Source organism: Thunnus albacares, chromosome 8, assembly GCF_914725855.1.
Source record: "Thunnus albacares chromosome 8, fThuAlb1.1, whole genome shotgun sequence".
Classification (NCBI taxonomy): domain Eukaryota; kingdom Metazoa; phylum Chordata; class Actinopteri; order Scombriformes; family Scombridae; genus Thunnus; species Thunnus albacares.
The window spans coordinates 19,409,658-19,433,553 of record NC_058113.1 but is presented as its reverse complement, the minus strand read 5'-3'; the positions used below and the strand labels follow the sequence as shown (position 1 = coordinate 19,433,553).

General features: G+C 41.2%; 2 protein-coding genes across 3 annotated transcripts; one reads left to right on the top strand and one right to left on the bottom strand.

The window, feature by feature from the left end:
* Positions 1-822: 822 nt before the first annotated feature.
* LOC122987443 (neuronal acetylcholine receptor subunit alpha-7-like) lies at positions 823-7,155 on the top strand. Its single transcript, XM_044359335.1, has 10 exons — positions 823-958; positions 2,337-2,476; positions 3,130-3,174; positions 3,429-3,538; positions 3,626-3,705; positions 3,922-4,089; positions 4,647-4,841; positions 5,297-5,383; positions 5,504-5,613; positions 5,699-7,155. The coding sequence occupies exons 1-10, from the start codon at positions 907-909 to the stop codon at positions 6,578-6,580; spliced, it is 1,869 nt and encodes a 622-aa protein (XP_044215270.1). The 5' UTR covers positions 823-906; the 3' UTR covers positions 6,581-7,155.
* A 3,082-nt stretch (positions 7,156-10,237) lies between these two features.
* snx27b (sorting nexin 27b) lies at positions 10,238-23,547 on the bottom strand. 2 transcript variants are annotated; one of them, XM_044359302.1, is made up of 13 exons: positions 23,024-23,547; positions 19,142-19,373; positions 18,375-18,567; positions 18,194-18,258; positions 17,999-18,103; positions 17,793-17,871; positions 15,189-15,352; positions 14,994-15,083; positions 14,404-14,553; positions 14,171-14,299; positions 13,276-13,335; positions 13,118-13,180; positions 10,238-13,001 (listed from the first exon to the last, which is right to left on the bottom strand). In XM_044359302.1, the coding sequence occupies exons 1-13, from the start codon at positions 23,353-23,355 to the stop codon at positions 12,888-12,890; spliced, it is 1,776 nt and encodes a 591-aa protein (XP_044215237.1). In that variant the 5' UTR covers positions 23,356-23,547; the 3' UTR covers positions 10,238-12,887. The 2 variants fall into 2 exon arrangements, with proteins under 2 accessions (XP_044215237.1, XP_044215238.1); XM_044359303.1 differs by having other exon boundaries at positions 13,132-13,180; positions 23,024-23,546.
* Positions 23,548-23,896: the final 349 nt, after the last annotated feature.

The window sequence follows — 23,896 nt, the reverse complement described above, 5'->3', positions numbered from 1 at the left end:
TTCCTCTACCAACCTCTTTGGCACAAACAGGCCATTAAATTGTTGGAGAACTTGGAACTCTGAATACATTTGTTTATGATATAAATATATTAACTTTTAGGAGATCTCAGAGTACATCTGGTAAGTGAGGTTTTGCACTTACTGACGAATCCAGTGGGTGTCAGCATTACTCTGTGAATGTACTGATGTCAGCTTGTTGAAAAGCAAAACAGCTTTCAAATGTGCAAATGAGAAAGTGACAGACTTTTTGATGTTTCTATATGTTTAATAAAAATTTTTAACGTTTCTTTTTAGACTGCTAGTGTGTTACATAGAACATTGTTATACTGAACCCTTTATCTCCAGCTTTGAGTTACTGTATAGACTCCTGGATTATTACTACAATCCCATTACCTGGAGGGCTAATCATATCCACAGACCCTCTCAAGACCCTCTCAATAAAAAAAATAGTGAGTAAGTACATGATAAAATGATAGAGGATGACTCATAAGTGATGACAGACAAATCTGCAGGAATTAATGAGCAGGGAAGAATGAAAGGTGAGTTTTAGCTATAGGTCGGGTTATCCCCTGCTCTCAGTATCTGATTGACTCAAATACACACAGCATCTTCCTCTTCAGGGGAGTATTCATTTCACTGCATTTCTCACCCACTGTGTCTCTCTCTACATCTTCCTTTCTCCTCCTTAACCCGCTCTGCCACTGTCGGCATCACACTCCCTCCACTTCTTTTCTACAACCTCTCTTCCCCTTCAGACCCCAGTCTCCATCTCTCTCTCTCTCTCTCTCTCTCTCTCTCTCTCTCTCTCTCTCTCTCTCTCTCTCTCTCTCTCTCTCTGTCTTACTCTTATCATCCCCCATCTTCTCTCTCTTCCACTCTTTCTCTGTTGATACAGAGGAATGCAGTATGTGGCAAGCTGTGGCTCCTTGGCTGTTGATACTTGCGACTCTGCTCCGCGGTGAGTGACTTTCACTGATGCTTTGAGTGAGACTGTGCTCGAACAAGTGTGCGTTTTCTACCTGTGCTGTGTGTATGTACATGCCCTTCCATGTTTGTGCCACCGAGTAGAGACAGTAGCTCTTGTAGTAGTAGCTCTCACCAAGAATGTCTGTTGATGTGCAGCCAGACAGAAAAAAATAGATTGATTTTATGATGAGAAAGCAGCAATATTAAATTCAATCATCTTTACTGCAGATTACATAGTTGAGCGGTGCATTTTTATTACTGATAAGACTAAAGTGTAATAGATAGAAATACAGATAGATAGATAGATAGATAGATAGAGCCACAGAGGAGGAGAAGAGGATAGTTATGAGGCAGTTAATTTTTAATTTATATGGCTGGACATTGTGGACACTGGGGTCTATTAATCTGAATTATAGGCATACCATCTGTAGAGTCATATTGATATTAATTAAGAACTACTAAGTGAATATAGATTTGACACTGCATAGTGAGTGCATTAATCTTACACCATTTATTGTACCACTCCCATGTGGTTTGCAAAGCAGCAGGTAGATTACTGTTTGGCTTCAGAATAGGCATTGTGCAGTAATTTTAAGTGTATTGTAGTTTTCAGCTCTCATCGTCGTGAGTGCTGTGTCTGTCTGTCTTGGGTGTTTCGGTGTTTAATGGCCTCACTATTTCCTGCATTGAATAGAGCTGACATTTTTACAGCAGAGAAAAGTCTCTGACTGTCTGCTGGTGATCAATCAGAGATGTAATTGATTAAGAGTAGCTGGCAATCTGTCTCTCTGCTATCCGTTCTCTTTCTCACACATTTCCATTCCCTGTTCCCTTCTTTTGTCCTGTGTCCACTTTACTATGTATTTGTGCAACTTCATCTTTAAAACATTTTCCCATAATCCTGGTTTTACCTTCACTGGAGCATGTCTACCCTCTCTCTGTTTTTTCCTTCTCCTCCATGTACCTGGCCGACAATTTCAACACCACTTTCTGTCAAACTATCCTTCTATCATTGTTAATCACACCATTTTTCAGCTATTTCTCTGACTTCAGTGCTTTCTTCCTGTTTGTCCTGACGCAGCTTTCTCTCTGCAAATGTCGGTTTTTGCTCTTGCTCTTCTTTGGTCATTAGACTCTCTCATGATGATGTTTGGAAATGTATAAAAAGTGGTTTTCAACCCAGTGTTCTTGTTTGGCCCCTGATAAGTTGAAATATTTGGCTTTGATTCAGCACAATGCTGTTTAAATAAAGAAGTTGATGAAACAAACAAGTGTGTGTGCGGCCCTCATCCTTCAACTGATTAAACTCTCTCCCATTTTCCATCCCCCTTTTCTCCCCTCTATTAACCCCCTCACCCTCCACTATACAGTATCAGTGCAGGGTCCTCACCAGCGCTTTCTGCTCAGGGAGCTGCTGAGAGACTACAACCCCATGGAGAGACCGGTGGCCAACGACTCTCAGACTCTCACAGTTCAGTTCTCCTTTACTCTGATGCAGGTCATGGATGTGGTACGTATGCATGGCACCCCTTTATCACACATCAGTGCAATTTTACAGTTACACAATACGTCCAAAAAAAAAAAGCTACGCACATTTTCACATTTTCAAGTCTATCTTAATTACATGCCCATACTGTAGATACATTTAAAAAGTTAATGGTCGCTTTAATTGTTCCTCCTGGCTGTGAAAGGATCCTTTCCAATGTAAGAGATATAGGAACAAAAGTCCTCCTTCAGTGTGAAAATGCAGTTTGAAGTTCAGCTGAAGTTAATATGAGGCTTCATAGGTCTGAATTAGTCAGATCAAATGGGTATCTTATAAACTTAAACTAATTTTAGTATGTGTTACCTTGGACAGTGTGTCCTTACTGAGCTGCAGCAGAGGGATTGCTAAAGCCTCATATGAACTTCAGTTGAAACTTTGAAATGCTTTGTTTTTTTTTAAAACAGAACAAGGATTGTAGATACAGTAGTCCCCCATCTCTGACACTGGAATCACATTAGGAAGCAATCTCTTCAAAGCCAGTGTAGACAGGAGAAACAATTATAGCTAATAATAACTCTTAAAAAAGCACAAATGAGCCTGTGAGTAAAGTGTGAACCTATTCTTAGTTTAAATCATAAAACCACCAATTTCTTTTCATTCCCTTTGTGTTATGCAAGGATGAAAAGAACCAGATTCTCACCACGAATGCGTGGCTGCAGATGGTGAGTATAATGAATAATAATATGTTATCGATCTGTGCAGTGAAAACGTTCAGGGTCATATCGGAAGACATGTAGACTAATCAAACTTTTTAAACCTCTTGTTGCTTCAAACATAATCTTATCTTGAAAATCATGAGTGCTGGAGGAATCAGGGACAAGTGACCAAGCTTGTTTATGCCTGTGTGTATTTGTGAATATCTGAGTTTCTTTTTTTTGTCCATTTGTAATACGAGAGTTGTGTTTGTGTCTCCCAGCAGTGGTACGACCACTACCTTCAGTGGAATCAATCAGATTATCCTGGAGTTAAAAACCTTCGTTTCACTCCTGATCAAGTTTGGACGCCTGACATATTGCTTTACAACAGGTGTGTGTGGCATACAAACAAACACACAGCCAGTGCTGCTGCTGAGCTCCAAGCTATCTAAATAATTACTGTGTTACTGTCTCCCAGTGCTCATGATAAGTTTGATGCCACCTTTAAGACCAATGTGCTGGTTAACTCCAGTGGCTTCTGTGAGTATCTGCCTCCAGGTAAGATTTTATTTATCAGCATCTCATCCGCAAAACCAAACAGCGTCTTCAATCATTCTGCATATGTACAGTGTCAAGCTGCAGCAAATTAATTCAAAGAATGCTTACTGCAATTGAACATTTTCCTCTTCACTTACTTCCAGATGGCTGCAACAAAAAACAATTTTACTTTCCTTTTACTGTCAATTAATTCCCTTCTTTCTCCTACCTTCCAAGGAATATTTATCAGCACATGTAACGTGGACGTGCGGTGGTTTCCATTTGACATCCAGCGCTGTGAACTGAAGTTTGGTTCCTGGACGTTTGATGGCTGGCTGCTGGACATTCAGATGAAGGAGGCAGACGTGTCAGGGTACATGCCCAATGGAGAGTGGGACCTAGTGGGTGAGACTGGCTGTAAAGGCCCTGCATAATAAACAAAGTTTGTTGCTTAGTAACTGCAGCCTTTGGCTTATATAGATTACCACCATGCTGTACTGTACCTGTACTGTAAGAAGTGAGTAGTCATGTCTAGTTAGACTTTATCAGGAGAAGTTGGAGTGTGTCTTACAAACATTTCATTCAATGAAAATACAATGGCAATGCAGTTTTACACTTTGACTTTTTGTATGCTTTTGTGCACCTACTGTATGGTACGGTGCAGTAAGGCTTTACTCAGGAGGAGTAAGGGTGGCATATTTTGCCGTCCTGCAGAAAGAGTTATTGATTTTCATAAAGCCACTTGTTTTAATGAAATTAGATCTTTCATTCTACACTCTGTTTCATCACTCTTTTAGCTTTTTTGTATCATTTTGGACTTTTCTTACTCAAAAACATGTAATGGTTGTAACAAAATACAACACTTCCTGAGATTCTTGTTTTGATGTTTTTCCTTTTCTGTGAAGCCCTCAGTGGTGTTTTCTGCATTTTAATGTCGTCTTTGTCTCTTCTTGTTGCCTCAGAGGTCCCCGGAGGTCGTCATGAGGTTTTTTACGACTGTTGTGCAGAGCCCTACCCCGATATAACCTTTGTGGTGACCTTACGAAGGAGGACCCTGTTCTATGCTCTCAACCTCCTCATTCCCTGTGTGCTCCTTTCCTCCATGACCCTTCTAGTCTTTCTGCTCCCTGCCAACTCTGGGGAGAAGATCAGCCTGGGTGAGGAATAATAAAATGAGGAAGAAGAAAAACAGGGTGAGGGATGGTGAGGCAATAAGGAGGGGTTGAAAACAAAAGGTTCACCTGGTATAAGATGAAATATATTTCTAGCTGCATGTTCTATATTCCTTCCAGTGCAAAGCATCTGGCGGTTCTCTTACAGTCTTTCTCCGTCAACACTTTCTGTCAGCTATGCAGTCTATGCAGACGCTGTCAGGAGGGTTGAGATGGAGGAGGAAAGAGAGAAAAGAAAATGCAGGAGGGAAGATGAGGAAGTAAAATCAAATGAGTTTTCCTACAAGTGTCAGAAAGACAGATGATTGTGGAGAGAAGTCAAGTGCGGCATACCAAGTATACTGTTCCACTAAGTGTGCTCATGTACTTTCTTCTATTAAGGTTTCTCTCTCTTTTTCTTTGCAACTCACGATTCCCTGGCGTCTTGTGTCTGCCTCCAGGCATCACGGTTTTACTTTCTCTGACTGTCTTCATGTTGATGGTTGCAGAGATTATGCCCGCCACTTCAGATTCGGTACCACTGATAGGTCAGTTTCTTTCTGTATATGCACGTCTTTATTTGTTTGTGAGTGGTGGAGTGGTGGATTTTGGATACAGTGATAATGTTAATAGCATACAGATTGAAAGCACCCTCCTGTCTGCCTCAGGTCAGTACTTTGCAAGCACCATGGTGATTGTAGGGATGTCAGTAGTAGCCACAGTCATCGTCCTTCAGTTCCATCACCACAAACCTGACAGTGGACACATGCCGCGCTGGGTGAGTTGGATCCTTCCTGCTTATCTTTATTTGAAAATATGCCTCTATGCTCTTTTCCTTATCAGTGTCTATCCATGTCTGACAGGTGCACTTGGTTCTGCTGCAGTGGGTCCCTTGGTTCCTGCGGATGAAACGTCCAGGGGAGGGGGCGGACCCTACTCTTCCCCACAGCCAAGCAGACTGTCAAAGCAAGACCCTGTCCTCTCCTACCACCACCATTACCACCACCACTATCCACACCCCGGTTCCCTCCATCCTCCCCCAGAGTCTCAACTCCCTGCAGGCCAGCCTGGCTCAGCTCAGCCACCCTCTGTCACACCCACCCCCTCACCGGCCCAACTCCCAAGCTGTTATCCTCCCCAATCCCTGCCACAGAGATCCCAGCCCCAATCCACATCCCCAACCCAACGGCCATCTGCCTTACATGGGCTTCCACACCTTCCAGACCACTGTAGAACTGGAGCCAGTTCAGAGGAGCAGAGTCACCAGTTATAGGAGGGCTAGCAGTGGACTTGGTGGAGGAGATGGAGAAGGACCAGCAGCAGTAGGAGAAAGAGGACCAGCTGGAGATACACCTATCCATCACCACCTACCATCCGCCAGATTTGGGAGTCCCCCACAGGAAACTCCAGAGCCTGACCCATCAATCACATTCTCGGGACCCAGTGGCCTAGAAGCTGGGGCTGGAGCAGGGAGAACAGCTGCCATGCATACCCACAGAGGTGTGATCCGAGGCGGAGCAGTGGACAACCAGCTGCAGGCTCTTCTTGTGGAGGTGCAGTTCTTAGTTGAACGTGTTCGTGAGCACGACCGGCAGCTCAGTCTGGCGGAGCAGTGGCAGTTTGCTGCAGCTGTCATTGACCGCCTGTGTCTGGTTGGATTCAGTGTTTTCAACATCATCTGTACCATCGCTATCCTCATGGCTGCACCCAACTTTGGAGAAGCACTGTCAAAAGACTTCCTCTGAGAGAAGCGGTGATGTTAAGGGATGATACAGATAAGGATTTGTTGGAAGCACAATTGCTGTTAACAACACTGGGACATAAAACAGCAAATATTCCCTATTTAGGAAGCCGGAGTGAACTGTGACACATTTACATGATTTCAGAAACACTACAATGTGTTTTGTTCTCTTTCTGATAGATTAAACCTGATCATGCTCGGTTACTGTTCACACATTCTTTCAATAGGTTTTATGGATGTTTCACTGATATTTGGATGATGGTTCATGGACTAATTGACAAAATCATCAGTAAATATTTTGTGAGTGTAACAATGAAGAAATTGTTTTTTTGAGTAGATTTGTGATTGAGGATCCTAAAGAAAAATCACCACAGACTTCTGTGTGAGAACCTGTAAGCATGACTTGTGAAGTATTTGTACTGCAGTCATGGGACACATCATGAAGATGCTCAGTAAAAAGCAACCTGGCACTAACTTGCTGCATGTAAAATGATAGCTGAGCTCTAACACTCAAGCAGGATTTGTTTAACAGTTAACATGCTCAGAGTTACATTAAAACTGGTTGGGTTTGTTCACTAATACTCTTCAACTGATTGTCAGTAGGGAGGCTCTGTGCTCTCTCGTGTGACACATTTTCCCAAATATACCGCAGTAGAGCCAAATCTATTTTCTTTATAATTTCAATTTTCAATTTAATTCACAGTTTTCTCATGGTTTTCCTTTAATAAGATGTCCAAAGTCATTGTGATTAGTATATAGTTTTTCTTATTCTATATGAATACTGTCCTCCAGAGATTGAAAACGGAAACAAAGAGTCTTATCACAATAACAGAGATGGGATATCATCGAGGTAATGGGATGATGACATTGGCAATTCAGTTCTCCATCACCTTTAACAACATGTTAGTTTCATATTACGCTGCAGTGACTGTTATAAGGAAGAAACTAACATCTCCTAGAAAAATATCCAGTATTTCTGCCATAGGGATCTTTTGTGTGTCATTCACTTTCTATAAAACTACACTGCAATGATGTGATATCTACATACTCTTGTGTCTGATTATGAGAGACACTAGCGAATGTCCGGTAGAACAAAAATTTCAAAGCTCCATTTTATATTCATAATGTGGAACACTATAGTCTGTCTGTGCAGGCGTTAATGAGGTTCAGACTGAAAAGAGAGAAATCATAGGTTATGTCAGCTTCCAAAGAATTTCAAGAGGCTTTTTATCCTATGGACATACATGCACACCGCAACACACCCTCACTCATCCACCCACACACTCAAACACACGTGTATGCAGAAAAATACAATCTCTATGACCCAGGCTTTGAATGTAAATCATGGCATACATTTACTCTGTCAGGTCGAGGAAGTGTTGGATGCTCGAAACGCCAATAGGTTGTGACAGGCTAAGATGTAAACACTGTGAAATAAACTGTCTCATCTTTTGCACTCTCTAGACTTGCATCAAATTTTCTATTCTCTGGCTCCCCTCCTCCGATCGAAGTTGAAAAAGGATGCAGAAACAGAGGACAGGAGGAGGGGAGGGGTGTGTGAAGAGGGCAAAAAGGAAGAAGAAAGAGACAGAAGAGGGAGATGCAAGGGAGGGCTATGCAGAGGTGCAGAGACACAGAGGGTGCAGAATGAAAGAGTACAAAAAGAACATAGTTGCATGGTTGAGAGAAAGAGAGGGAAAAAGCATAGGGGTGCTGAGAAGGCAAATAGGGACCAATAAAGTTTTTAACTGATTGCTCATTAATGAAAGAGGAGAGGAGAGGAGAGGAGAGGAGAGGAGAGGGAGAGGGGAGTAGGTGGGGTAGAGGGGTGAATCCCCCTTCCTCCTCCTCCTCCTCCTCCTCCTCCTCCGGGATGCTGCTGCTGCTAAACTGTACTTAGACCAGCATTTAGGAGTGACTGGACGTATATTCTGAATTGGCAGAGGGTGTCTTAATCAGAATTTATGTGAAGGATCTTGGCAAACCTTTTCATGTAAAATGACTGACTATGAAATAATACGAACACTTTATGACAATTGAATTTGGCTAATTGGTGTCTTGGCACGCCTGTAGTCAAACCTTCATCCCTGAGACTATTAAATTGGTTTTATACTTTCTCATTGTAAGTACAGTATGTGCTGCATGTGCTGGCAGGGCAGTGCACCATTGGATCAATTCACCGCGCATTTCAATGGCCTACTGAGCTCTTTTGTCTGTGTGACTGGTGGGGCTGCGGACTGCAGACAGCTGAGAGATGCAATACAGCACAGGTAATAAATCTGAGATACTCTCCTCCTCCAGTGACTCAGTCATCCACCTGCTCTGTGGCGACAGCTCCAGCCGAGCTGTTTGTTCAGAGGAGAAGCAAACTGGTTCATACAAAAACAAAGGAGTATGCAATTATTAGGATGCAGGATGCAGAAAACAGGTCTTTGGTATCAAGGGACCACTCCAATCTGTGGCTGCAGTTGTGACATAAATTTGCACATACACACACATCCACACAAACACAGAGCTGCGCGAACACAAACCCACTCACACGTTAAGTGGTAAAGTCGGGACCCTGCTGCAGACCTAATGCAGTAACCACACATACTCCTGAAGCTTTCCCCAGTTCTCATGCACATTTGCTGTTCACTCTCACTGCTGCTTGTGCAGTAGGGTGTTTTCTCATGTGGAAAAAATATAAGCGAGGGAGAGAATATATAAAGGAAGTAATACAGAGTAGTGTGGTATTTTAATAGAGGTTAATCAATTCAAAAATGTAACAACAATTCCCTGAAATTAAACGAAGCTATGATGCAATATTTGTTTAGTTTATCGACTTATTTCTAGTCAGTTCAGTGTTCATACTAAACAGGTGTATCATGGGGCTTCCACAGAAAGACAACTGCAGTCCTCCTGACTTGCATGTGTTTAACATGTGGGTGGAAACTGAAGAAAATCTGTCAGTATAGAAAAACAACACAGATATAGGCTGCAGGCTGTGGCTGCTGAGACAACAATAACAAAGACGGAGCCACTATACCACCCACATCACAATACTTTATATTTCCATTGTTAGATTTTGAAATATCAGTGCCTCAGTTGTAGAATAAATTCAGGAGTCTTAATCTGTCTGTTTGCTTTGGGATTACATTTTTACAATAAATTACACTTTAACCTACAAATGAAAGCCTTGTAGTTAAGACACTTAAGTGTAACAATTTGCAAGACATCTCTCTGGACAGTTCTCTGCCTGGAGAGGTAACAGATGTTAGCTTTTTGGAAATTCAGATGTTCCTAGATAATACCCCATGCCACCAGCAGTCAATAGCTATTAATTACTGGGTGGATACACTCAATGTGGGTCGATATGAAACGGCCATTTCACTGCCTGTTGGGTAATTGTCTCCCAGATCTCATTACAAGACGTTGGAGTTCAGGAGGGAAGAGCAATGAGAAGAGAGGAAGAAAGACAACAGATGTGGGTACACAAAGGGAGAGTGGGAGTACTGGTGTGAAATCATCTTTACAGGATAAATCCTACTCTGCTCACTGAGGGGCTTGTGTGTAACTTTCACTGTGACTTTTGACAGTCCTATATTCCCACCTACTAGTTCCAGCAAACAACGTTAGCTTAAGTCTGTAAAAAAAAAAAAAAACCCAAACAAAAGAACCGTTGCATCAATAAATCAGTTTATTTAAAAGAATATGTTACAATTTATTACAGTAAGCGACGTAACCAAACCCTTGTCTTAAATTTTACATTTCAACATGTCAAAGGATCTGCAGGTTGTCAATCTCCATCCTCTTTTTAGCGTGACTCTTTAAAAAACCAAACCTTATCAGATGAACAACTTAACAACAGAGATGCTGAGTTTTATATCTTACTGAAATAAATAACGCAAGTGGCAAGCGAGGCTTAACTGAAGTCAGAATGAGAGAGAGAGTGAGAAAGAGAGGTGAGCGAAAACAGAGTGCACACTTGAGTGCGGGCAGATCAGACAATCGACCATGTCAGATGCGGCCCAGTAAACAGACAAGAATCCTGGGAAATGCGTTCGGCCTTTTAGGATTGCACATTCAATCTCACAAGTCAAGGCTCAACACATTCAATTAAACCTCCTTTGCGCCCACCAAGGTCTGCTGAAGCTCATTAATCACCCAAAATGGCTTTTGTGAACAGCACCATCATTATAACAAGCACTTTTAGCAGGGTGTCAATCTAGGACTCTTTACTTGCTTGCAGATAATAAAAAACTGTTAACATTCTCATAATGAGCTAAAAAAGGCGGTAGGGCTGGGCCAAACTTGGATATTATCGTTTATTGACATTCAGTGGCATCATGTTGTGATTGTACGATCTTATCATGTTATTGTTTTACATTTTTCTGTTGGTTCAGAGCAAGCTGTGATTAAACCTTGGAAAATGTGTCTATGAAGTTTTTGTTTTCACATATATGAAGTTTTTGGAACACAGTTCTTTGCTTTGAACATCAGTTTGATCATTTTACATGTGATCTTTCATACATTAGCCATATCATGATATACAGTGTATTGATTTCGGAAAATATCCCTATAATAAGGAGACTTGTCTTATAAAAGCCAGTAGCAACTGAACATGCACTATCTGCTGAATAAAGCATGAAATTTCAAAATGCCCCTCTATATTATTTTAGAATACAATAGATCGTTTCGTATTTGATGAATAATGTAGTCACATCACAATATTGCACTGAGCAATGATTAATATTTAATGTCAACATGTATAAGTTGTGAATGATGTGATGAGCTGTAATTACTTTCGTTATTTATTTGTTGTTTCTATTTTATCATCAGATAAAAAAAAACCTTATTAAATTATTTTGGAGCATTAACTGGGCTTCTTTAGAGGGACGTTAAACTACACAGTTTATCACATTAGACTGCAGTTATTATGTGTTTAGTTGCTGCGAAGCCTTCAGTGAATGTGCAGTTATCCTCATATCTATCATGTTGATGAAGGATGCAAGCCACCCTTTTTGCTATGAAATTCTCGTCCCACTTAACCTGAATCTGGAGTGCATGAGTGGCTTAACAGTACGGCAAAGTACCAGCTACAGAGATAGATAGTGCTGTGCGTAAAGGCCATTTGAATTACTGGCCTATTATAAATCCTGCGGGAGTTCTCAGAGACAAAGTAATCACTACCAGACGGGGAGCAGGAAGGAGGAGAAGGACCCCTGCTGTCTCTTCTGGGTAATGCACAACGCACATACTCAACTGCACTGCCGCTTGTCTTGATCCTTCTCCAATGCTGCTCTACAATCTACATTTTCATGGAGTGTTCACATAATACTATAAATACGTTAAAGTTTAATGCATGGCTCTGCACATGGCAGTCAGTCAAAAATAAAAAGTAAACTAAGTACAGGCTTGTTCCAGTATTATGCCCACTATCTGTGTCTTAGATTACATCTCCCACGTTTGGAGGTTGTTAATACTGTCGATAAAGTGCAACGTCAGTCTATAAATGTTCCTGCTCGTGTGTCAAAGCATCACAGCTGTCTGCTCTGTGTGCCCGAATCACTACGATAACACCTGAATGAAACAATCCTGCAAAATGTCTGCTTTCTCTCTCTCCCTTCTCTCATTTGCCACATTATTAATGTTAATAGTTTTCTTTTATAAATGCAGATTTTTTTTTAGCGCCAAACAGATGGAAATTTATGTACGAGATGTGAATCAGCTGCGACTTACATTCTCCTGATTTTTCCCCCCTGCAAGCGCAGTTTAGTAAACATGCACAAACACACTTGCACGCTTACAAATGCTTTTAACTGGCCAAAAAAAAGACACACAAGACACTGCTGCTCTGATCCATAAATTGAGAAGCGAGTGTCTTCCTGTGGTTAACCCTCAGTATCGCTCATCAGTGTTATCTGTGTTCCCCTTTTGCGAGCACTAAGCACAGCTTTCCCTTGTTAGTCCAGCAAGAATTACTCTCTTCAGCTTTCTTCCTCAGCGGAGGCTCAAAACCTCCTTGTGTGCACGTCACATTCCACTTCAAGTCCCTGCTAATAAGAGGAAGGCTTGCATGAATCCATGACTTCAAGTTTTTAGAGGCCTCACTTCATTTTTACAGAGTTTTGCTTAACGCATGATTATGATGTGCTGTATTCAAGAGACCTGGTTTGTGTCTGTAGCTTTTTATGCTTCTGTTTATTTCAATTTGCTCATTTGCAGATGCTTGTTGGTTTGCATGTATCGCGGGTAGCTTCTCTGGTTGTAGTTGATGGAGTGTAAATGATGACCATGTAGTTAATAGCTGAGTGTTTCTGGTTCTGGGGCTAGATGAGGGCCGAGCTGAGCTGAGTCGATGACGACGGTGTGAAGTTAAGAGGTAACGATCTCCCTTCCTGGGTGCCTCCATCCCTTCTGTGCCTCAGCAGCTGGAAAATATTCTGCAACAGAAACAGCAAACAGGACAAAGAAAGACAAACTCAGAGGGAGAAAACAGAGAAATTCACCAAGGCTTTTTCCTGTATCATAGACCGGACAGAGGCAGGCAAAGCCTTACCTTGCCACACATACCATCTTTACTGCAGTTCTTATTGTCCTTGTCTGTAGCCTCCTCTTCCACCTGTCGAAACAGACATACAGTAGCAGCTATGAGTGAAGGACCCGTATACATGACTTGTAATAGACTTAGTTAGTATGTGAGAAAATGGTCCTTACCTCCTTCCTCCACTTCAGCTCACAGAAGACTCTCTCGAAGCACTCGTGCATGTAGTTAAACTGAACAGCGGCAAACGCAAAGAGAGAAAGATGGATTTAGATAAAAAAAACAAAACAAAGACAAACAAGATAATAGTATTCATAAGTTTGACCTCTTCTCCTTTCAATTATAGCAGTCACCGCACTTGATTTGAACATTTTAATTCTACTTTGACAGCATATTAAAAAGTAAAGCCAGTTCTGGTGGACTGCAACAGGCATTAAAATACTGTACTGTTTATCCAGACACTGAAATTAAAAAGCTGTCACAAGCGATGTTTGAGCAAACAGTAAGATCGTCAGGGAACTGGTTATTTAAATCTATAAATGTAAACACTGAACATCAGACACTTTGAACAGTGAGCTTATGGTTGAAAAAATAAAAACATCCAAAAAATCAATAGTTGCAGGACTAAAAATGATTTGTTTTTATTTCCTTATATTCCCATTTATATTTTTATACATTTATACACTTTTTTTTGTAGGAGTGGGTGTGGTTCTAACTGTGTGGTATTGTTTTGCATTCCAATTGTTGACACCATTGTTCTCTGAAGGCACATGTAAATGGTTGCCATGGGTTACAGGCAATAGCTTTCCAGTTCAATCACGTTGTAGATTTCCATTGTTTTGAGATATGTATATATACATATAATGTGATGCTTGTTAGTGCTGTTTGTGCCTGAAGAAGATCTGATTGATTGCAATGCTGCACAGCAACAGTAAATAAAGGAAACATTGTGGGAACAGTGTGTTGATTCCACTTTTTGCCAGAAATAAATTAAAAAGAAATTTGCTTTATGTTACTAGTTATAGTTCCAAATGTTAAGTAGTGTTAACATTTGTGTGCGATACTCACATAAGGTGTAAATATCTTGACCCAGCGTGGTTTCTTCTCTCCTCGTGCATATTCAAAGCAGAAGGCCATGCCCTCTTCATCCGTGTCCCACCGCTGCATCTCCCCCCAGTCAAATGCAATCACCTGGTTCTGAAACCAAGTAGGGGCTTTAAGTAAACACACTTGACTCTATATAAAAAAAATACACATATACAAAGTCACACATAAAACAAACAACAAGCAGTTGCCCTTGCCTCAAGTGTCCCTTCCTCGGTGCAGGCGTGCAGCTTAAAGTGGTGAATGCTGATGGCTGTGATGACGTGGCCTTTACGCCGGGAGTCGCAGGAACAGTGAGGGAATATGATCTCATTGTAGCCCTCGCAACCCCTCAACAAACTCAGATACTGAGAGAGAAAGATGTAGGGGACACCAGACAAAACAAGAAGTGACAAGGTGAAGGTAGGCAGATCCTAGAGTTATTCTCTGCAGCTGAACTGATGTGAAGATACAGTATGTTGTGAGCATTTGCCCGCTGGGGCAGGTTTAATCCTCCAACCTTATTTATGTTTTCAGACGCAGGAGAACTCGCTCACTTCCTCTATGCACATTTTCCTAGCAAGGATTTGTGCCGGTGACAATCAAACCTACACTCTCTACCTCCACCTCCAGAAGGCTCTGTACCTTTTCCAAGTTGTTAAATCATACACAGTGAAGGGAGACAGAACAGGTAGGAGAGTGGGGATATCATAACACATAGGGATCTATGATGACAAACCCTATCTGTCTCTGTGTATGTTACTCAAAAACAGTATTAGAGTAGCTGCGTGGTATGTGAGAGACTCACCATGGACATCTTCTTCTGCTCTGCTAGCTTCTGCAGCTGGTAGGACTTCTGCTCTGCTTTGATGAAACCTTTCTTCACATCATCCACAGCCTGCAAAGGGGCCGGAAAGGGGACACTGTTAGAAAACCAAAAAGACAAACACATACAGAGACACACACATGTACCAGTCAGACACATAATGTCCAGTGCGCGCACCTGGTGGAAGAAGTAGTTGACAGCAAGCTGGTTGTCATTGAGCAAAATCTCTTCTTCTGTAGTGAAAAGCCACTTCCGCAGGGTGAGGCAGGTTCCCGGGATAGCTGAGGTATAGTTCTGTACATACAGTTTGTGGGGGAACTCGTTGGGGGCAAGCTTACGCACTGAAGAAGAAAGAAAAAAATAGGAGGGAGAGAATAAGAGTGCTGTAAAAAAAAGTTAATCTACTGCCATCAATGCTATTTCTTTCAGCAGTTTTGCATATTTGTTTAAAGCTGAAATCTATTATCTTTCCACGTGTTCAACCTACAGGACAAGACAACAGAGCTTCTAGTGTTAAATATGTGACACTAAACGCTGTTTGATGCTCTGATGTTGTTGGTATGCAGTGGAAAAAGAAAAGAAAAACAACTGACCACCTATTGAGAGCACAAATTAATTGCTGAAGTTATTAAGTTAGACTGCATTGATCAACATTGCTCAATAGCAGAGTAAAGAGAGCGTATCCAGCCACGTACTCTGCTATACAATTTATACTTTTAACACTTACATTAACTTAATTTGATTATAGTTTAATTGTCACATCATCATTTCTGTATTTTAAAATGTCATGTCAACAAAGCTTGTTGACTGGGAGACATATGCGGGAAAAGAAAAGTATCGAGGCCAAAACAATTAATTAAAATAAAAGTCAGAAAGTAATGATGAAGTTTCAGAAGTGCCTTGAAAGATGATTCAGATTCAGTTGGTCTAGTTTCTCTGGCGGGATGAAGTCCAATAGCTCTGATTGCAAAAGGCCAATTTATCTACAATTTAAAGTGGGGGCAAACAGAAACCTTCCAAGAGACCTCAGGTTATGATCTAATGCATAAGGGATTAAAAGACCAATGATATTACTTCAGTTATAATTACACCAATTGTGCATTAAATGTAACAAGAAATATCTTCAAGTCTTCAAACTAAAAGGCAACTGGTATGGTAAGGCTAGAGTAAGAGTGGCGATTCATCATTTATATTCATCTTAATTCAAGCCGCTGCCTTTCCTTCAATTTGGAGAGAAGAGGAATTCAAATATTTATGATCGTGGATGATAGAGCTGGACGATTAGTTGAATTTTATTTTCAATTACAATTTTGGCTTCCAACGATTATGAAAACAAGATAATCGAGATAAAATGTTTATTGTGCTGCATTCCGCTTTGCAATGATGCTCCCGTTTTGTCTTGTGTTATAAATCCAGCGCACCCCTTTCCTTTACAGCAGTACACTTTCACCCCTCCCTAAAAGCCCGAACTCACTCTCACTGGGAATCCAGTAAGTGCTTTCTATCTGTTCAATCCACATGAACTCCGAACCGCATTCAGCGTCTTTGTCCACAGAACCGGCCGTCTGTCAGCTGCAGCAGAGCTGAGAGGACAGCGGCCAGACAAACTACCTTCACCAGACTGACTGACGGCAGAAATTTACTGAACCAAAACAGTTATCATGTCGGCTCCACAGGAAGAAATCAACAGTGTTTGTATTTATTGATTCATTGATTTTATTTCCCACTGTAGCGAGTGAGGGGAATCTGCCTGCAATTAAACAAGCAGCTCACAGACAGACTGAAAGCTTTGATCAATCAACATAGATACCGTTAATAAGTTCAATCACATATACAGCAGGATATTTGTGTGATTTAAACAGCTGTCTGTGCAGATTATGCTTCACTAAATGCGACAGAAATAGACTGGGAGCTTAAAAAAAAAAAAAAACACGGGGGATCTCTGTGAGATGCGCATCACTAATGCGTGTCTTGGAGTCAGTGTGGATTGATACATGTAATACAATGGAAGCATTTCTGTTCCGGGAGTCAATGAGTAATCAAGTTAAATAATTGCAATCTCAATAATGACCAAAATAATCGTGACTATTATATTATTATAATCGAGCAGCCCTAGTGGATGACTTTCTCCACATCACTGAGGGATAAAAACTGTTTAATTTCTGAGTTGTTGTTCGCCTGAAAGAAACAACCTGCATGCAAAACTTCAATTCTCATCAAATATGACTCTATTGCTGATGTGCTACTGCTTCTGTCTTAGACTGGAATTAAGCTTCTCCGCAGACACAGGTAAACATCTCTGCAAACACACGCAGAGAAGGGTGTTGTCGCCTACGTGCAGCCCAGAGAAGCATAATACCAGCTCGGGCAGCAACAGGCAGAGCTCACACTTCATGTGGAATAAATTCAATGGTGATGCGTGGGATGAAAAGTACTACCTCTGATAAAGCTCTCTTTTGTTGCTTGTTTTTAAGCTGACATATCCTTGTACCACACTGACCTTAAAGAAGTGAGGAGCAAAAATGTTACTTTCCTCTTTTCAAAAGTAGCACACGGCTGTTTATTAGAAAAGATGGCATAATCATAACACCCCAGACAACATGCAAATATTCTCTGTCTCTCTTACCACTTTGTTATTAGGTGACAGTGGCTATCACTAAAGTCAAAATTTGTGCTGTGCTTCAACAAAGATGGACCATGTTCAGTGTGGAAAAAAAAGCATAAACACAAATACACAAACATGCTCAGAAGCTCAAGGCTGAATTACATGTCCTAACTTACCAAAGGTGTGGTTGATGACCTCAAACAGAGCAAAGTAGCTGGCTGTTATACTGTCCATACCTAATTTCATAACCACGGCCTGAAAGAGAAAGAGAAGTAGAGACTGGATGAAAAAAGAAAGAGTAAAGTATACTTAGGATGACTGTAATGAGGTCAAGGTTATAACGGTTATAGTAATACGGGCCTCTGTGTGTGTGCATGTTTACCTGGTAGACCTGGTCTGTGGTAGAGTTTTTACGGACTCTGACGGTGAGTGTGGTTTTATCGGGCATGGCTATTCTCAACTCCACATCTGACACGCCGTTATAGTTCTAGTTCATGAGAGGGACACACAAATTGCTGTGAGCCACAGGCAGAGGAACACAAAAAAGACACACACACACATGTATATTTTTCTTTACCTCATCCGACTCAGACAGGAACTCCTGCATGATGTCACTTTCTCCAATTACCCGCACAGAGCAAACTGCGGATAAAACACACATAATATAAGTCAAGATTGTTTTCCCACACACTTTTTGCCCTATAACTTAACTTTACGAACCCCAGATATTATGATACTGATCCTTCTCTCTACATCACCTTTCTCCAGGTATTCTTCCAGGCCTCTGCGTCGTGCGTCCAGCTGCTGCTCCGAAAGGGAAAAAGGCCATTTCCCAGGGAGCTTGGGGAATGTGAAGTTGGCAAACTCCCTTTTCAGGTTTTGGTGTAGGATCACAAACTCTCGGTAGCGCTTGGAGCACAGCTGCCTGCCGGCCATGTACACATTATATACCTGGACGGAGAGAGACGAACAACAAATATATATTGTATGTCCTAAAGTGATGAAGAGGGAATTATAATATTTACACAGGTCTTCAGATAATTTGTGTATGCTCTCTCATCAGATATTGTCTCCACTGAGATTAAATTAAAAAAAAAAAAAAGTTTGTATTTCTATTCAACCTCCATTGTGAGTGGACATTAATCTGGTGACAAGCAGACATCCATTTATTATTCACACTGTTGACATGTATACATGGAAAGTCAGTGTGGCTGTGACTCAAACCTTTGTGTCATAGAACAAGGCTTTTTTTCTTGAGTGAGTTGAGATGTTTAGTCCAATCACAGACCTCAGCACAAAGTTCACATTCAAGTGTCAAAAGTGGACATTGTAGATAAATTCATGATGCATCTCTGGTAACAATAGTTGCCTTCAATGTTACCATCTGCTGTGACAATAAAATCTCTCTCTTGAATCTTGACACTCACATTCCTTCACTGACTAATCCTCCTGTCTGCATATTCACCCATCAACGCTTCAAAATTCCCCATTTTCCTCTCAGTAAGCCATCCATACATGCACCCACCACAAACTTTTCCTGGTTGAGCTCAGTGTGTTTGTAGCTGGGCACAGAGATGGGGACGGCCTGCTTGTCGGAGTAGTCGTAGCAGGACTGGGCTGAACCGTCGTCTCCAGGATCCAGGCAGTCGGCCTCCTGGGGCGGGACAGACAGCACGGCCAACACCAGTTCCCTCTCTCCGGCCCGGATCAGGTCCACCACCTGCTTGTGGGTCGCTCCCTCTACATTCACTCCGTTACTGGTGGAACGGAGAAGGAGAGGTAGATGTCAAGGACAACAGTTCACTTTTATTACTATTATGGAATACAAGAAAAGTCTTACAACATAATTCAGTCAAATACTACAAATACAACAAGGATGAAGCATAACAGCGTAGGATTCTTAAACTGGCAGAAAGTGAATAAAGTCTTTTAGTGTGCTAGACCACAATGATTTTAGGACACATCTTCTGTTTATGTGTGTCAGTGTGATAGAGACTTTGTCCTTAAAAATCACCTGGGTTCACACCCTCCCCCCTCAGGAGTAAGACCTTTGGCTTATATCATTGGCACAGCTGAGCATGAGCAACACTGGGTGTGTGCACTTTGGCTACCGAGTGTCAGAGGCCTGTGTTTATGACAGAGCTGTAGTGACCTGACCTATAGTTAACTTTTACTTTGAGCAGACACAGCACTTCTTCTGAAGGTATCACCTCAAGCTGTTTGACTTAACTATGCCAGGATGAGATTCAATAAATTAAATTATTCTCTGCTTTTCGTTTTCCTACTAATGCAATCGATTCTTGCGATTTAAACAGTAACTTGCAAATATTAGCATGAATGCATAGGCTGGCAAAACATATATTTAAACATTTTCCATAGACTGCCAGGACTGCCTTAAAAGTCACTTATTATTCATTTACATAACCTTAATGCAACCCAGTTAATACCTTAGGGGAAACCTTGATCATCATTTGTGTGGCAAAGTTAGTCAAAAATGGGCTCTGATCTTTTTATGCAATGACTTCCTCTCTGAGTTTTGGAGAACAGGTTAATATAAGAAATATGCACTAAAATGTTAGAATATGTTGTGAAAATATACTTTGAACTTCACAGACAGATGAATCTCAGTTCTCAACTATTTATCATACCACCCAAGCCCTGCTCTCCAAGTCCACACTGCCTTTTACCACAAAGTGCCACCACTGTTTAAATGCTTTTAGGGGTGTAATACAAAAGAATTATGCTAATTAACATTTTAAGATTTTTGGGTCTTATGGTGAGAGATGAGACATATCTAGTAAGGTGGGAGCTGTTGAGGGATCATGTCTTTGTCACTGGTGAAAGCATTTGTCTTGTGAAACCTTATGTATCGGAGGTAGTAGAGCAAATAATTCATTTGCAACTATTTTAATAATCAATTTATCATTTTAGTCAAATTTGCTGGTTGCAGCTTCACAAATGTGATGATTTTAAGCTTTTTTACACATAAAATGGGTCATAACATTTTCGATATCTACTAATGTTTGTAGCTTTGCACTTATGACACTCTGTGTCCTTGTTCTGTTTTATTTACTTAAATAAAGATTAAACATGATGATTAACTTTAGCCTTTGTTGTTATTTGATAACCACTAATAAACAAAACCATTTGTATAGGGGCAAGTAAACATCGACTTCGGGTAAGGAGATTTCTGAGTGACTTGCCTGACCGGTCAAGTGGGAAAAAAAACATTAACAACGTTGAACCCTGATATTTATATGTACTGTGCACAACACATCATGATATTACCCAAACATTTCTGATGAATAACGGGAGAGCAAGCTGCTGCGCCGAGCATAACACATTCCAACTGTCAACTGGAAACAACAACAATCCAGGACAGGAAATGCTTCAGATAGAACTTGTGACTGACAGCTGATCTGTTATGTCAGCCGTTATGTCATCACATGGCTTACATTGGCAGGGTGACATAGGGCTAAAGCTCAATGGACACATGCTCTCTAATACCTATGGAACTCAATGGCAACAGAAAGCTACACATGAATATGTGGTTGGGTCAAGCGAGGCCCTCTGAGCAGGTCAAACATGGCAAAGCTGAAATTGGTGAGGAAAGATGATTATGTAGGTAGAAATAAAGAGGAGATAGGAGGCATGATTAAAATCATCTTGCAGGTGTAATGGGAAAAAAAGAGCAAATGTCTTCTACAATACAAACTACAGACTAAGCATTTTGGCAGCTCTTTCATTCCAGCAGCTTTATGACTATATAATAAGCACCTGATGTAGTGGCCTTTGCTCCTGCAGTCTCAGCACTTTTGAGCATGACAAATAGTTTTTAAGGGACATTTTCAAGTGTGTCATGTTTTCAGGTAATAATTAATGTACTTGTTCATTTTAAGCGTTTTCAATTCTGTACTTGATGCATGCACACTTACTTACACATACACATGTACAAGCAAATATTCACACACTCAAACCCAAGGCTAAATCTTCCCACTGCAAAGCTTATAGAGAGGATGAGTATTGTTCAGCTTGTTTAACATGTAATAGCACTATGTACTCTATGTAATAGCCTTTATCATTAAGCAAGAGGCTGTAAAAAGTCATCTTGCACTATAGATTGTTCTGCATCAAAAGCTGAGAAGCTTGAAGTTGTGTGTAAATGTGCAAAGAAGTATTGATTGTATAGAGAATAGCAGAGGCTCTATACCACTGCAGTTAGTGCGCAGGGACTCCACTGTGTATATACTGACTTACAATGTACATATTCCCCTTTGACAGGAAGGCTCCATGCATCAAAGTCAAATGTTCAGCTGAATACAACAATAAATATGTAAAGCTCTAGCCACATTGGGGCCAAACTCATCTACAGAATGGAGACACAGTGGGGGAGACATTCTCCGATGAAGCAATATTAGTTCATGGAGCCTTGACTATTGTAACAGGTAGTCTTACATTCATCACAATGAATGGAGCCAATAATCAAAGGATGCTATTGACCAAAATAACTGATCTGAGGATTTAAAAAAAAGAGCTAAAAGGCTGCTCCTTACATACAGTATACAATTCATGAACACATACAACCACATGCTTGCACACAGGAACACAGAAATAATGGGGTCAACAAACTGCCAGGTTACTGCAGGCCACCCATTAACAAAGCAGTGTGCAGAAGCTAGCCAATGAGACACAGAATTTAAGAGAGCGAAGCCAATCAGAATTGAACTGAAGGCATCCCTCCCTTTCTGCATCCCTTTATTCCACACATATACACACAAACACACAGACACACACACACTGAAGTGCCAGCACTGATGCTGAGCTGTGTGCTGCGTGTTCCTCTCCATAGCAACAGAGCCTAACATCAGCAAGCAATCTCCATGCATACTAAAGTCCCAGCTAGGACAGCCACTTCTATCCTAAATGCAGCAGACATATCAGTGCTCAGTGATGGTCACATCACAACCGTGTGTGGTTAATTTTCAAAATTCAGTGACGTTAATGATTTGACCTTGATGACTAATTTAAGCAAAACAAGCTACACTTGTGTGTGATGCAGACATATTACACACTGCATCTGGTTAGGAGGCTATGGCTGTGTACAAGGGGAGACTTGAGAATATTTGACATGCTGTGGATGAGAGGAATAGGTTTCAGTGTGACGGGAATTTCTAATGATCCCTGGTTCTTTTCTCTCTGACACAGACCCCCCTTTCATTAGGATGAACCTGCAAGTCCAGTGTGCTCCAGTGCATGCACACAGGCTAGGACTTAACTGGTGGTGCTCACAGCTCTTGTTTGTCTTGATTTTCATTAACTTACAAGCAATATCATACGAAAGAGTCCTTTTGTACATGATTTATAATCTGCTTTTGAGTGGAGCAAAGACAGTGCATTAGCCACTTACACCTCAAGAATCCTGTCTCCCTTCGAAATACCGGCTCTGTCCGCGGCACCTCCCGGTAGGACGGCACTGACATGCTGCAGCGGAGCGTACAGTTCCCCGTTAATGCTTCGTAGTTGCCCTCCTTCACTTACTTGCCCCCGAACATTGAAACCATAGCCCGAGTCCGACTTCACTATTCGAACTAGCCGCGGGCCTGAAGTAACGGTGGTTGCCGTCTGGCAGCTGCCGCTGGTGCCGGGTGTAACGTTACCGCTCCCGGAGCCGTTACTAGAGGAAGGGTGAGGCAGCGGAGGGACCGATGAACAACTCCCTTGTCCCTCGACGTCCGCCATTTTTCTACACTATTTGTATCATCCACTCCAAGTCAGCTAACATTAAATATCCTGCGAACATTAGCTAGCTGGTGGCACCAGGCTAATCGGCTTGGCTAGCTAACTGATCGAGATCCACCGGAAAAAGCCGACGGTGTCCGATGATTCGCGAGACCGCCCCAGGATGCGTTCCATGTCGGTCACTTCAGGCTCCTTTTACTCCTAGCGGAAAAGCTTTTTGGGACAACATTTTTATAGGTACTCATTAGCAGAGGTCATGGCTATTACCATATAAAATCTGTATTATCAATAGCATAATGATAACAACAAATCTATATTTCTCCAAATTTTTAGATATTGAAACAAATGTAATTTTTAAAATGATGAACCAGAGTCTTGAACGCGTTTATTTTACTATTTTATACATGCAGTTACTTTTTGGACTCGAATGAAATATTCTATATTGTGTAAACCTAATCATAATATTACAATTGAGTTAAAATGTAATTACACATTTTGAACATGATAAATATAACATTGAATTCATTGTAAACTCACTGAT